Here is a 15,095-nt window from a genome sequence, read left to right on the forward strand (position 1 = left end):
AAGAGCTGCCATTTGCAATGGAGTTCTCAAAAGCATCTGTTCTGTGCAATTTGCTGACTCACACAGACCAAGGCTGTCTTGTTCTACCAGGAAATTTCTTTGTCACACTTTTCCCAAGCCTACTCTCTAGATAAACATTCACAGCTTCTTAGAGCTCTGATTTAATTCTGCCTTTCCTGAAGTCGCTATTTTCCTGAACTGTTTTCCCAGCAAAAAGAGTCCTGGATATTCCTATTGTTTGTGCTGTTTTTACCCATGCACTGGTTTGTTGTTCTGTGGATATCTGTGACTAGAGGGGATGGAAGAGATGACAGCTGGAGGTATTGGGAGGGGTGAGGACCACCAGCTGGGGGATAGGACTGGGTAGGAGGGTGCAGTACGATTCACACTGCTACAAAAAGACCAGTGAAGATAGGTAGGTTTCATGGACAGCTGAAGACAGGTGAGTTAGGGAAGGTTTCTGGCAGTCTGGGGAGTAGGAGATAGTGGGAATCAGGATTCCACATCCTAGCATGAAAGGGAGAAACACAAGTTATGTTTGAATCAGATGAGAGTGCATCAGAAAAAAATTAGTCCAGCTTGCAAAGAAACCACTGAAGTAATTTATTGTAGCTCAGGCAGATAAAATAAGGGTATAAAATAAATTCCACAAGAAGGTCAAATTAGGTGCATAAGCAAAATACAAGCATGTATACCCTTCTATTCAGTGTCTCTCATTATAGAACTGGGGCTCAACCATAACCCTAAAAGGTTTCTTGTCTTCCCCATTGGCTCCTAGCCAGACGACATCCCTCCATGGCATTAGACTGGGAGGAAGATGAAGGAATAAAGAATTCTGTCAAAAGAGGAGAAAGGGAGATGGATTCACAGGAAGCACTGTGGGCTGGCAGGCATTTCATTACAGGCCAAGACTTCAGCAATCCTTCTGGCTCAAGTGCTGCAATATTACTAATTCAGCCGGCTGCAAGAGAAAGAAATTATGTGAGCAGCAGTCCTGGAGAGGTGAAAGGCCTCATTTTGATACTCCATACTAGCCAGTCCCCCAGGTCTTTGCCCAGTCTAGCAGGCAAAGACTGTAGGATGACTGCCTCCCTCCTGCAGTTCAGGAGGCAGGCAGTTATTTGTGCATCCACATGGCTGTGGTTTATGTTGTAGTTGCACTGAGTTGCTTACTTGGCAGAGAGGGTTAAAGAACAACTGTATTGCACAGGTTTAGCTAATTTTTATGTAGTTACATGGTTTTTGTCCCCTCCTAATAGGGATCATTTTTAACTTGATAAAAAATAGGTGAAAATGAGATGACTTCTATGACACATGTAATGCTAACCAACTCTTCATCACATATCCCAGCTATGAAGTTGTATTTACCAATAGTCATTCTCACTGAATTCTTACTGACAGTGAAAAGAGTGCAAATCAAACTATCATAGTTTGCCACTGTATTCAGTGTGAAAATACAGAAGTCCAATTCTATACCTACCTATTTATTGAACGGGTATGTACAATCATTTATACTGTCCCTAGCTCTCCACTTCCAATGACAGACTAGTTGCCAGTATTTCTCCACAGCTGCTTCTAATGCCATATAAGCCTGAAGTCCTTAAAATGACAGCTTTTCTGATGAGAAATCCTTGTTCCCATGAGAAGGGCTAGGATGTGATGGTATATTTAATATTTCCCAAGGCCTTTAAGAAAGGGCAGAGTTCACTTTGTTTTGTGATTTTTCTCTTCTCTCTCCTTGCGCCCAAGAGGTTATTGGCAATTTTCACAGACTGCCATTCAGCACTGTGCTAGCACAGCTGGAGTGACATTATGGACACTATAGGTTTTTAAAAGTTGGGTTTCATCCTTGAGTTTGGTTGGGTGCCTCCCACCTCAGTATTTACAGCCTCAATATCTAGTTCACAGATCGACTATGAGTCCAGCCAGAGGAGTCTGGAACTCCCACCTGGGTTTGGCAAATGTTTCTCAACATAAAGGCAATTCAGGTGAAACTTCTCCACTCCAAAGTTTGTCAGCACAGTGCTACCACAGGTTTGGGGTACAACAGGAAATTCATTAAACATACGGGAATATCATTCAGATTTTCAACATAAGTAAGAAGCAGCTGTAGTGTAGACACCAAGAAGGGCCACGCTCCAGTCCTCCCTGCTCAACCATCCAGCTCCCGTTTCCTGAAGCCAGAGTCTTTGCCGATTCCAGGCGCCCTCATTACCACTTACTGTTGACACTGACACGTCTTGTTTTCCAGCCAGTGTTGTCTAGCTAATGCCATCCTTTTTGCCCGTTGCTGCCAAGAGAGAAGGGATAAATCACAATTGGATATTTTTATGCTTAAAATCCTTTCCTCTGAAGTGGTAGTAAACCACTTTCTGCCATCCCCACTATTTGCAGACCACCTCTCACCATTTGGCTTGAGTGAAAAGATTGACCCTTTATCTGTTCTGCCTCGTCCCCAGACAGATCAAACTGCTCTTATACGTTGGGGACACAACCATCTCTTCACCTTTCACTTTAACCCAGGCACTCACCCTTCTCCGCTGCCAGCTCATACCAGTGATTATACACAAGCATGCAACGCCAAACACCAACACGCTGGCTCCAGTACTCACTGCAATTACCCTATAGCTAATCCAAGCAGGAGCTTCCTCTGTGGAAGAAGAAAAGTATTCAGAGGCAGACACAGAGGGCAGTTTAAGGCCTTTGGGTGGAGGCAGAGACATGACAGTAATTTCCATACCCACAGTGTAATTAAGGCTGATCTTCCTGTTGTTGTCTTCTATGAGGTGACAGTTCCACAGTCCTGCAGTGCTGACAGTCACCTCCACCTTTGCTTCATGCTGTTTTGACTTCTTAACGTCCATCTGAGTCCCATTCACATGTTCCCAGCATAGATGGGCATTGGGTGGGAGGGGACTAGAGACCTGGCAGAGCAGGGTCATCTCAGCCCCTCTGGCAAGTGGCCCAACAGGGTTAGCTGAGACTGTGAAAATGAGAAAGAGATGCATGAAGGGGAGGGAGGGAAGACAGGTCTATCCATACCCTTGTGGCTTCTCGGTTTCTGCAGCTCCTCAGCTCCCAATATGTTTCTCACCTTTCATCACCAACAGCTCTATCTTGCTCTGTACATATCTTCTGTTGTACACCAGCTGGATCTGGTACTGCCCAGAGTGCTTGAACTGGACTTTTTTGAGTTTGACTTCCAGGACACCTGAAGATCCCATTGTAGGTTCCTCAAACAGAAAGGGGCTACTTTTTTTGGTCAAATACAGCTTTCCCCAGGCTGTGACACTGAAGTCAAATAGCATATAAGAGGTTGCATTTCGCTGTGGTTTCCAATTCAGTTGACCTGTGAAACCTTCTTTCCATTTTATCTCCTGGAAGTTCAGATGCCATGACAAGATGACGATGCTGTCAACAGTTGCGTACTTTGTTTCCAAGGCTGGATTTTGAAAACCTGGATTTGGAACAGACAGAAATATAAACAGAGGCAGGGAAAGCAATGACTATACTTCACTGTGTGCACCCTTGATCTGGAACTCTCTAGTCACTTACAGAGATGCATGCTGTGCTCAGCTGAGAGAGGACTCAGAGAAAAGATACAAAATATCCCAGGGAGGACAAACAGTTAGTGTCTGTGGATACTTTTACAGAGCCAAAGTTCCCAAGCCTACCAAAGCTGAGAAGAGCAAACCCCAAGGAGGGAGGGATCTTTTAGGGCAAGCCTGCAAAGGAAAACAGGAGGAAGTACGAGACAGAGCTCAGGTAGCAGAGCGATCCCCTAGCTGTGGTGTTGGAGGCCCTGGGAAACTGGCCTTGCAACACCATTGCTTGGGATGCTGGAAAAGCTCAGCTCATGAGCTGGAGAGAGCACTGTATGTAAGCTGGAGCTTCTGCATCAGGATTTTTGTTGTCACTTACCTAATACCTTCAAATCAAAGACAATGTTCTGATTAGTCAATGGAGAGTCTGAATGGATGTGGCATCTCCAGGTCCCACTGTCCTTAGGTTGCAGTTGCTTTAGCTTCAGTATGTATTTGCGAGGGGCCTCCTTTCGTAAGATTTCTGGTGTTTCTGTGTTATTGTGATTGTTGAACAATCCGATGCTGAGATCAGGTTGGGAATTGGATGAATTTTGCATTATGCTCAGCTCAGGAGCTTCATTTGGCAGAAAGTGCCCATTTAAAGAAATTGTCACTGTAAAGAGAAAAAGCCCAGCCAGTAAGTCCACTCCTCTTCCTGAAAGCAAGGGAACAGTGTCTCAGCAAACAGGAGAATAGAGACTCTGAGATACTTTGCGCCCTGGAAAGGGAGGAGAAGTGAATTATGATAGCCCATGCCACAGGAAATGGCAACTGGAAAAAAGAATCTCAGCAAAGAGATTTCTCAAAACCTTATAGTCTCGTCCCTCCTCTCCTTTTCATGGATAAATGCCTCTGATCACTCACATTCAAAGACATGCAGTGAGATAGTGACCACCAGGCGAGATTCGCATTCACAGCTGTAGCGGCCAGCGTCGGAGAGCCTCAAGTCTGACACCATTAGAGATTTATTATTCTGGTCCATTTCAGATCGATCGGTCATTGGAGCTTTGCCTTTGCCTTTTGAAACAACAAACACATTTAGGAGGGAAGCAATTTCTCAGCCATATACTGGGAAGAGAGGGTGGTGGATTGGAAGTTTTACCTTTCAGAATGTTACTTGTAAACCACCTAACAACAGTTGCATAGTACTTCCAGGTCACTGCTGCTTCAGGAGTTATGCCTTTACAGTTCAGGATCACCTTCTGTCCTGCAATCCCAGTCTGTAGTTCCTCTTTCTGAGCCATAATAGGGAACAGACCTAAAAGTCAATCACCCAAAATAAGGAAGATGCAGATTTCTCTCCTCCTTTTCCCAGATGCTGGGAAGATAATCCTCAGGTTCTCAATTTTTCAGTCCTTTGTGTCATCAATCCACCTTTTTCCTTTCCAGCCCCACAGCTTCCCTCCCCACCACTTCCTGCTCTTTACCCAACTAATGGCAATTTTGTTTTACATATATTCAGAAATAGGGAAAATGCCAATGATTGTGGTGAATTCACCATCGTTCACAATTCTGAGGTGTAAACTGTTTTACTAAAGCAACCTTTTCCCTGCCAGACCAGATTTATTTGTCCTACTGGCATCAAAGGCAGGATTGCATATGGACAACCCACCCCTCCTTCACTCTCCAGTCAAGACAGCCAGTCAAGGCAACACTGGCAAATTTGCCTACTCCTTCTTCCAACTTTACATGGAGCAAGATGAGAAGCCTAAGGAAATGAGGGGAAAGGGTAAAAAAGTAAGAAAGATGGCTGGTCTAATGTCAGGTTCCTGTTCTGGGGATGAGGGATATGTGATAGTAAAAGAAGTAGGATGTATAAGGTTAAAGAAGCTTCAGGAGTGGATTCTTGGAAGAACCAATTCCTGCTCTTCATTCTAAAGGGAATTTCTGCAGAAGAGCATCAGAAGGAGATCGTGTTGCCAGAGATATGCTTGGGTATAAGGGGGCTGTAGTTTCCTGCCCCACTGCTGGTAAGCTCTCAGACTGCCTAACCTTCACGTGTCTGTAAATCCCTTAGGTGACTCTAGTATTGGAGAGCCACAGAAGTGTAGAATAAAAAGCTTAAATGAGTTAAATGGAGGGTTTTCCCCAAGCTGGAATTCCACAAGTTAAAAATTTCTCCAACAGCATAGGTAATCAGCAACATTGCCAATCCAGGCATTCAATAATCATACGTAGGGTCATGGAACATGATGAATTTGTTTTAAAATGTGAAATTAAGAATATCATTAGGAAGAGATGGTATCTTTTGCTTTGATTTTGGTTCTAGGGTATATGAAAGAGTTCTAAGTTTTTTTCTGCAACCAGAAGAACCAAAGCTGAGTATTTGAGAACTGCAGATTTAGTCATGTTCAGTCTCCTTCCATTCTTGGAAAAAGAACATGAAAAAAACCACCAAATATTATAATATTGGCAGTCAAACTGAACAAGCCGGTAACATCAAATCTGTAATGGCAAATCTGTGATTAGAAATTCACAATGGTGTCAAGTTTTTACCCAGGAAACTGGAGGTGGCGTCGAGGGCAGTATTTTCCACTGTGCTGAGTATGTGTGATCTGGGTTGTATTTGACTCAGAAAATGGCTCTGCACAAAAGACAAGTTCCTCATAAAGCATTTCTACACATTCACACAAGTTTTTTGAACCTTAATTCTGAAGGGCATATCTTTCCCATCTGATGGTCTTGCTCTTTTATGGCAATATTTTCAAAGGTGTATGCTGGAGTACTACCACTCCTATGCACTCACCACTTACAATCCCTCTTTTCTCTCACCATCCCCTCCAGTGTGAGATTTAAAATGTAATGATAGATGCTTTGGTTCCCACAGAAACTCCAGTCTTGCATCACTACAGTGAAGCTGTCCATATTTGATTTGAGAGTGAGATTGCAGATCTTGGTTTCTGCTGGCAGGCACAGCAGATGGGTTGGGAACAACCTGAATCCCACAGCCTGACTTGCCCGTGCTACCTCTGAAATAAGGGGACACAGACGTAGGCAGCCATACGGCTTCTCAGAGGGGGGTTCTCCTCCCTCTCTGCTAATCCTGAGGATTGAGAATTGTTTGTTATCAATCTCTGACTTGTTCTTTGATCACCTCTGCCCCACAGAGAGCTCCACCACCACAGAGGAGCAGTGCAGGGGTGGATCAAAAAAGCAGGTAAGAGGGTAGCTCTTATGTCTGCATCACTATGGAGAGAATTGCCTGAGTGAATCTGCACGAAGCCACATGAGACTGTGCTCTGAGCAGGCAGACCCCTTGGAGAATTCTCGGTAGCCTCAGGGAAGGTGAACTGAGTCCTTTTTTCATAAGCCGGTTTATGAATTCACTCCTATTAATAGATGACAATCAATATTAAAAAATACAAAAAGAATATTTTTGATGGAAAATCACAAGGAGCCTAAAAGCACACCAAATATTATGAGACTTGTAGAAATGCTATAAGAATTGCCAGAGTTCGGCTGAGAGAGTTTTCCCTGCATAGCCAAGGACTCACCCAACTGCATAACCGAGAAGACAGCAAGAATTCTGTTCATCATCATGCTGCATGACTCCATCTTCATGGGAATGTTCTTCCTTGCTGCGCACTGGAGGGTGGAAATGTTGTCGGTACCAAGGGATGCTAACATGGAAAACCCAAATATGGTGTTAATAATGATTGATTTTCAGGCCTTGTATAATCCATGGTGAGTGGGGCCCATGTTCTCAGTCAGTACCCAGCATCCTTCAGTGCTCCCATGCAGTGAAGTAGAAAGTCAATGGTAGGGTCACCTGAGTTCTGTAGCTCAGCAAAGAATCCAGCCACAATGTTCCCCGGAGTTTGGTATCAAAAAAATTATTTTACTCAGCTTTAGATATCTGGATTTCATGGTACTGCAGGTTTTTATTTTGTCAGGACCTTGCTACCATATAAGTTTTCAAATACGGGGAGCCATTACACTTGGAAAGACATAGGAAAGACACTCAGGAGCTGCAATTCCATGGCAGGCATGTGCAGCTTTGACAGTAGACAGAGAATGAATATTTTCTCTACATTTCTCTCTGAGAATGACAGAAATAGGTGTTTTTTTGAAAGAGCAGCAAAAAAAGCTAGGTGACTTATAGAGGAAGAGCAGAAAAAAACCTAGCTGTCTGTTGTTCTTTACTTCACTATGATGGATTATCACCAATGCACTCCTGCAACAATTAAGGCTAAACATATACTGGGGTGCATTAGCAAGAACAGAGCCAACCGGTCAAAGGGAGTAATTACTTCCCTCTGCACAGCACATTTGAGGCCTCCTCTGGAATACAGGATCCAGTTTTGGTCCCCCAGTAGAAGACAGGTGCCAACAAACTGGAGGGAGTCCAATGGAGAGCTATTAGGATGGTGAAGGATCTGGAGCACAGGATATACAGGGAAAGACTGAGAAAGCTGGGTTTGATAGGGAGAAGAGAAGGCCAAAGGGAAGGATCCAGTTTCAGTCTTGCATTACCTAAAGGGCATTATAGAGAAGAAGGAGCCATACTTTTCTAACAGGTGCACAGTAAAAGAATAAGAGGCAGTGGCCACAGGTTGCAGCAAGAAAATTTTGACCAGATAAAAGGAAAAATTTCTTCCCACTGAGGATAGTGCAGCATTGGAATAGATACCTAGAGAGGCTGGGGAATCTCCACCCTTGGAGATGTTCAGAGGTCACCTGGTCACCTGAGCAACGTGATCTAGTTTTGGAGTCAGCCCAGCTGTGAGCAGGAGGGTGGCCTAAAGAACTCCAGAGGGCCTTTCCCATCTAAATCTTTTTGAGTGATTCTGTGATTCTCTGAGTAAAGCCATCTTTAGGCTCTTGTTAATATTTTTCTTTAGTTTGTTTTTTGTCTGCTTATTTCTTGCCTTAAAAATCTTGATAACTACCAAGTCTGATGTTCTTTGAAAGACTTGCTTGAATTCTTAGGACTGTGCAACAAAGGGAAGAGTGAGGTCAGAAAGGAGAAATTACATTGATGGTCACAAAACATAAGGTGGGAATCGAGAGTTAATTATCCTGTCAAGATAAGTCATCAAATTAGGTGGAGGATCTGGCTGGCAGAGACCCAGTGCTGGTATAAACTGGGACTGGGTGGGATAACAAGGTGAAGGGGACCATGGCTGCTGGTGGGAGGAGATTGCTAAGCTCTCCATCTGTAAATCAAGAGAGAAATCACAAAATGGAAGCCAAGCAGGTTAGCTGGTCTGGGGAGCAAACAAAAAAAGAGAAGCAACTTTCTTCCCCCAAAGCCAGGCCAAAAGAGCACCTGTCCCCATTTCAAGAGATAGGTAGAAGTCAGCCTTGGAGTCAGCCTTCCCTGTTTCCTGTGTTGTGTTAGCTCTACATGGACCTGTCACTGGCAGGCAGTACAATTGTGCACATGGTGTAGGCATCTGTGGTCCGTCAGACAGACACCTCCAAGAAGGCTCTTGAGGCTGGGATGACTGAGCTGAGAGAAAATGTAAGGGGTCAGGGAGACTGCTGATGGGGCATCAGTGGTCAAGCAGTTAGCTGGGCTATGCTACAGAATAAAGAAAGCAGCTGCAACAAGGCACCTGTATGTATCACAATACACTCAGAAGAAACATCTGTAACTGAAAACTGGCATAAGGCCCTAAATAAGATATATTCCTAAGAGGACTGAAGAAACTTAGTCCCTGCTGTGAACACTCACATCACCTATCCCACCAAGACCAGTAGGAAAGGTCAGCCCCCAATCTGCAGTGAAATCTGCAAATTAACAGAGCCAGTGCTGGGTTGCAAATATTTTAAGTCATTTCACTTGATATAAATCCTGAAGGTAATGGAACAGGTAAAAATTAACAAAACTGCTGAATCACATACCATCATTTTGTTTTATTTGGGAATCTCTATCTTCCTGCCATCTTATGGCTTCAGTTTGTTCTTCACCTTCTTGCTATTTGGTTATTGAATGAAACCATACAACCAAAGCACTGTAGCATTGGTGAACTGCTGACATTACACAGTTTGGTTGATACAGATTGATGCATCTTTTAAATCTTGTTCTTCTGTTTCTTCTCATCTTTCCATACATAAACATCCCCATTCATGCTTCATTCACACTAACCTTCATATACTTGTGGCAGTATCTACAATATGATGATGACCATCTACGTGTTACAGGTCAGCAAGGAAAATGGGTTGCCTTTAGCTAGAAACTCTTTCATACACTTTTTCTCTCCCTGTTTGTTTCTTTTGATCTCTCATTCACTCCGCTTTCTACATTTTCCTGTTTTTCCATCTCCTTTTGTATCCATCCAGCCACATTACCAGCAATGGCAACTAAGTCAGGAGTCTGCAGATCTCTGTGAAGTCTCTCTATTGTGTTAAATTAACAAGCCAGCGTCATTAGCTGGTGCTTGCAGTCTCCTTATAGGTAGCCCAGCTGTATCTTATGATGGTACTCATAAATTAAATGGTGCCATGGATTGTCCCCAGGCACTGGAACACACTCATCAGTCCTGTTAAATTGTTAGAACATTTCCTGACACATTTTTGGCCCAGGACAAACCACACTCTCCTAAGCAATTTCAGGGCTCCACTTAGGTGTGAGCATGGGCCAGAGACCACTCCTATTAAGCAGCTGGCATGCAGCCAGTTCATTTTGGAGGTTAAGTCAGCTTAATAGCCCAGACCATCCCAGGCCAGTTGGCCTCAGTGCCAGAAACAGTCCAGGCATATTTGATTTATTAGTACTTCTAGTGAAGGAGGAGCAGGGCTCCCTCCCAAGTGAACATTGATTTCTATTTCATTTTAATTCTCCTCTTTTACTAAACTGGTTTAATTTCCTTCTTGACTTCTTTTAATGATCCCTACCTCTCTGAGGGATAGGGAAGTGAGAGCTGAGGTAGTGACTGGTCTTGTGGCTCAGGGGAATGATGTCTACAGGACCAAGTCTGGCCTGGAGAACATCTATGTCAGCGAGGAGCTATCAGCCCCTCATTCCCTCTAGCCATGAAATAGTACATAGCCCCAAAACGTGTTGGCTGCAGAGATCTCCTCCTGGCTGACACTGACATGACACTGTAGGAAACTGAAATTAAAAAACAAAAACGCAGAAACCGCTCCTACTGCAGAGCAGGCCATCTCCCTCTGCTGGTACGCTCCTGTGCCTCTTTCATGCGGTGTGGTTTCCGTGTTTTCTTCTCTCGCTCTTGCTTGTGGCTGTGTTTTTGATCTAGCAGCAGCTTGCTTCTGACAGGGCGAGGAGGGCCTCCCAGCCATCTGCACATGAGCTCCCACACCTTAGCCTCTGCTTCTGCAACTGATTTCCCCTCGCGGTTGCTGCCAGCCAAGAGCTGAGGAACCCAACATCTCCTGTCCCTGCATATCAGTTTGGCTTGACTTTGGGGCTCTGAGTTACAGTTACTCAGCAAGGATAATTTCTTTTTCTCAATTCAAACATCTAAAGCAAAGCTTATCTGGCTCTTTCATGAAGCAGCGGTTTCTTTGAAAGTACTCATTAGCAAACATATGTGAACTCAGGGCAGGGTGAGAGACCAAATGCAACAAAAATAGCCAGCACAGAGCAACAAGCCAGACAGAACTGAAGGTCACTTCATGGACCCCACTATTCCCCTATCCCCCAGGGCATAAAACAGCCCAGCTGTCACACAGACACCAACCAAGCTTGCTGACCCTGCCTTGATTTCCCCTCAAGCAACTCAGGCCATTGACAAGTTTCTGAGAACTGCTCATAGAGGACCTTGTTTGAGCAGGGTCAGTTGGGTCCTGCAAATGGAAGTTCCTGATCACAGCGAGAGTGCCCCACTGCTGGGACAAAGCGCAGTAGTGAGGTCGCCACGTGAGCGCAAGCCAGGCTCTCTCCAGCCACAAGTCCTTGTGATCTGCGTGGAAGTCCCTAGTCGTGTGTCTCTACCTACCTGAAGGCCAAGAAAAACTATTCCACCTTTGCAGCCTAGGCCACTCCCTATAGCTTCTAAACTTTTCTTGCTGCTTAAGAGGCCAAGGCCTGTTTTTGCCTCACAGGCCCTTCAGTACTTAGTTTCTGAGCTTTTCCCCTCTGCTTGCCCCTCGTCTTTTCTCCTAACCCTCCTCTTTTTAGCTCCCCAAACAGTCTTTCATCCTGCAGTTTGCAATTACAGCATGGAGGTATCTTTCTGAATATGCTGGAGACCGGGCGAGCAAGCAGTACTGAGATGTCCTCCATCTTCCTCCACAGCCATGTACTCATATGGGTTGAGGTTCAGGTATCATTACTGCAGTTGTTGAAACAGGAACATCAAGGTCTTACCATGCAATTTATTTGATTTGCAGCCCAGGTTGAAAAAGTGCCTATGTACATATTGATAACATCAGCATAGCAAAACAGTGTATACTAGCCCATTCAGAACAAAAATATACCAGGTACATCTGGGGAATCCACAAGATGCTGTTCCTTAATTTTTCCCTGGGGATTAGCCCTGATGACTATGCAGTCCCGGTACAAGGCTGTGGCAGAATGGGTGCACACAGTCCTTGCATGCACTGCCCTGGAACAGTGGATAAGAATGTGAAGGTGATTTTGCTTGATTTAGATGAGACAAATCCTACTAAATTGTATGCAATTCTGGCAGCCATGTTTTAGAAACACTGGGGAGGATAACAAAAAGGTTTTTGAATTGATTTAAGGATAATTTGCACAAAGGACTTAAGAGAACTATTTAGTTTATAGTAGAGAAAATTAAGCAGTAACTTGAGCTCAAGTTTTATGTACCAAGCAGAGGAATATTTTGAGACAGATGACAAAGGTTGAACAGAATTCACCATCTGAAAGTTGAAAAACTCAACCCAGAAATGAAGCTCCTCTTTTCAACAGTACAGTAGCTCATGGATGGGTAAAGCAATTCCATTTTTTAGTGTCTTAAATTGAAATAATTTATCTTTCTACAAGAAATTCTGCTCACTCAGACCTGAGTTAGTGGATTAGAAGCAGCATCTTCAGCCTGTGTTGCACAGTGAATCAGTCCGCCTAGACTATCTGAACAGAACCCTTGAGTCTTAAGACATACACATTTGTGTAGATTTCCCTACTTAGCTAGAGATTGGCATCTTATTATTTTTCGGGGGTTTTTTAGAACAAAATTCCACTCTCTGGAAGCCATATAGAGAAGGTGATAGCAAGTGGCAGTTGGTGGAGGGATGCTCCCCAGTGCATTTCATGCCCCTCATCAACCATACAGAGAAGAGCTTGGGAAACCCTTGGGGATGAAGGGTCACCAGTGAGAAGGCCTCGTATGGGAAATTTTTTAGAACTATTGATATACATGGGTTTAAAAGATATGTGAGATCCCCAGGCTCCACTACAGGTTGAACTTTTTGTAGCTCCTGTTTTCCCCCCTCAGAGAAAAATCCAGGGAGAAAAACATTTTTTGGTTTAAAAAAAAAAGACTTTGGAGAACTGCAGACCCGGAAGATTATCAACAATTCAGAGGTTCAAGATGAGTTTATGTCAGAACTTTAAGTGGAGCAAAACCGATCCATCCACAGTCCTAGCCAAAACAGCAGCTTATGCAGAATAGTAAAATTAGTTACAACTTAAAGAAAAAAAACTTCTTCTCTTTTCAAAGAAAGAAAGAAAAAAAGTTTCCTTACCTCTTTTCATTCCTCTCTGTCTCTGTGTTTCTGTCCCTTGCGTTTGTCACCTGCTGTAAATGACAAAATGCAGCTACAACTGAAGCAATAGAAGAACGAAAGTTGCTCAGCAGATGTCAGCCTTTGTGTCTCCTCCTCTCCAACGACAGTGTCGGTAAGGTCTTGCTGTCAGTCCAGATTCTGCTGACATCCGTGTACTTCTCTGCGTAGATGGTGATTTTCCAAATGTGTGTGAACTTGAACCTGTGCATGAAGTGAAATGGAGACTGTAACGGAAGGTAGTACACCACTTGGGGAGAATGAGTGTATAAAATAAAGAGAGCCTATTGGCCATATGACAACTTATGGGAGGCCATGACGGGACTGAGACTTTAAAGTGAACGGTCACAAACCTGTCCTGTTCTACCAACAAAGAAAGCTCACAAATTAGCATGTTAGCTGAGCCAGTCTCAGGGCCTTCAGGATATAGCCCAAGCCTCTGATAATCTCTAAGAGCAAGCCAACCTCCATTTCCCAGCCTGTTTTCTGTGTCACTGCTAAGTGAAGTCACCTTTGAAGAGTGGCCTGTGGACAAGTCTCCTAGGGATTGCATTGGGGTAATAACAAAGCTGCTTCACCCATCCAGCTGGGTTTTGATCACCAGGCCCAGTGGTTTAAAAAAAGACTAAAATTAGGACATAGGTGAGAGGAAGAAGAGGGAATCCTTGAGGGTATGCTGGGGCACCTGTCTGTGGAGTATGGCTGCAATCGAGGGTGAGTTGAGAAGATATTTTCTTTGTATCAGATCTCTCAGGTAACTTGTACTACTACTGAATCTCAGCTGTTTCCCTTCTCTGCAGGGTGGAGGAGGGGGCTTTTGTGGTTTTCCACCCACATTTTGTGTCTCTCTGAATCCCAGCCTCAGCCAAGACAGCGGAAACCCACTCAGCCCCAGACACAGCTGAGATTTCATTTCTGTGCCACCCACTCTTCCCCTCCATGCAGTCAGTTGCCCCTTTGTCTGGAGGATGGGGGAGAGTGGCAGAACCAGGCTTTGGAGGAGCAGGACCAGATAGACACAACACTGATGTTCATAATGTACCACAAGATGTGAAAGGAACAGCACTGACCAGGCCTCAAGTGCAACAGGTGGTCTATTTGTTGTATATTCTGAAAAAATATGAAGCTGTCCCATTACAGCAAAAGACTTGCCTGTGTGAGACAGCAATTGTCCACACAGTGGCTGGATCCAAGCTTTGGAACTGCCTGGGATGGCATGGGCACCCACTTTGCCCACATTCAGAGCCTGCAAAAGCCCCATTCTTTCCTGCAAGAGCTTGCCACATCACATCAGTATCTCCAAACAGCTTTCACATGCCTGTGGATGCAAATGTCCCTTCAGAGCCCTAGCTGGCAGACCCAGGCTATCCTGGAAAAAAATAGAGCTGAGAAAGTCAGGTTGTGATGGTAAGACTGGGCATCTTGGGGTCTGGAAAGAGGCACTTCAGGGCATTGAGCCGGTGCTTCAGTTCTCATGATACTGAGTTGCATTTTGTTTCCCCAGCATGCTGTAATGCAGAAACACTGGCTTGTTTTTAAACAGCTGGCTCATGTCACTGCAAATACCAACCAGTAATAGCATTCCCTGTAGGGGTGAAGCTTCCAAAATGCATTTGAACTTGCTGCAGAGCTGTAAGGAGAAGCAGAGCCACGGGTCTGAGGTGATAAAGGTGCAGGCCTGGCCCTAGTACCCATTTTCAACCCAGGGGAGGGATTCAAGATAAAGCCTCATCTCCCAGAGCCATTACAGCTGTGTGGTGAACGGCCCTTGTCTGGCTTGTAGGTACCTCTGGGGCTGGGGTCACAGCATGCAGTGGAGTGTTTGCATTGCTTTCATCCATGCATCTCAAAGCA

General features: G+C 44.5%; 1 protein-coding gene across 1 annotated transcript; it reads right to left on the reverse strand.

The window, feature by feature from the left end:
* Positions 1–593: 593 nt before the first annotated feature.
* CD4 (CD4 molecule) lies at positions 594–13,457 on the reverse strand. The gene is made up of 10 exons (XM_026113249.2): positions 13,203–13,457; positions 7,079–7,204; positions 4,687–4,842; positions 4,449–4,601; positions 3,922–4,197; positions 3,095–3,457; positions 2,741–2,983; positions 2,532–2,650; positions 2,223–2,290; positions 594–961 (listed from the first exon to the last, which is right to left on the reverse strand). Exons 1-10 carry the CDS (start codon positions 13,210–13,212, stop codon positions 949–951), a joined length of 1,527 nt encoding a protein of 508 aa, XP_025969034.2. The 5' UTR covers positions 13,213–13,457; the 3' UTR covers positions 594–948.
* Between the last annotated feature and the right edge of the window lie 1,638 nt (positions 13,458–15,095).

The sequence above is a fragment of the Dromaius novaehollandiae genome, chromosome 1, assembly GCF_036370855.1.
Source record: "Dromaius novaehollandiae isolate bDroNov1 chromosome 1, bDroNov1.hap1, whole genome shotgun sequence".
NCBI lineage: Eukaryota > Metazoa > Chordata > Aves > Casuariiformes > Dromaiidae > Dromaius > Dromaius novaehollandiae.

Coding starts and splice junctions, on each gene's coding strand:
- CD4 (XM_026113249.2), bottom strand. Junction 4,602..4,686: donor TACAAGTAACATTCTGAAAG/GTAAAACTTCCA, acceptor TTGTTTCAAAAG/GCAAAGGCAAAGCTCCAATG. Junction 2,291..2,531: donor TGAGCTGGCAGCGGAGAAGG/GTGAGTGCCTGG, acceptor CTCTCTTGGCAG/CAACGGGCAAAAAGGATGGC.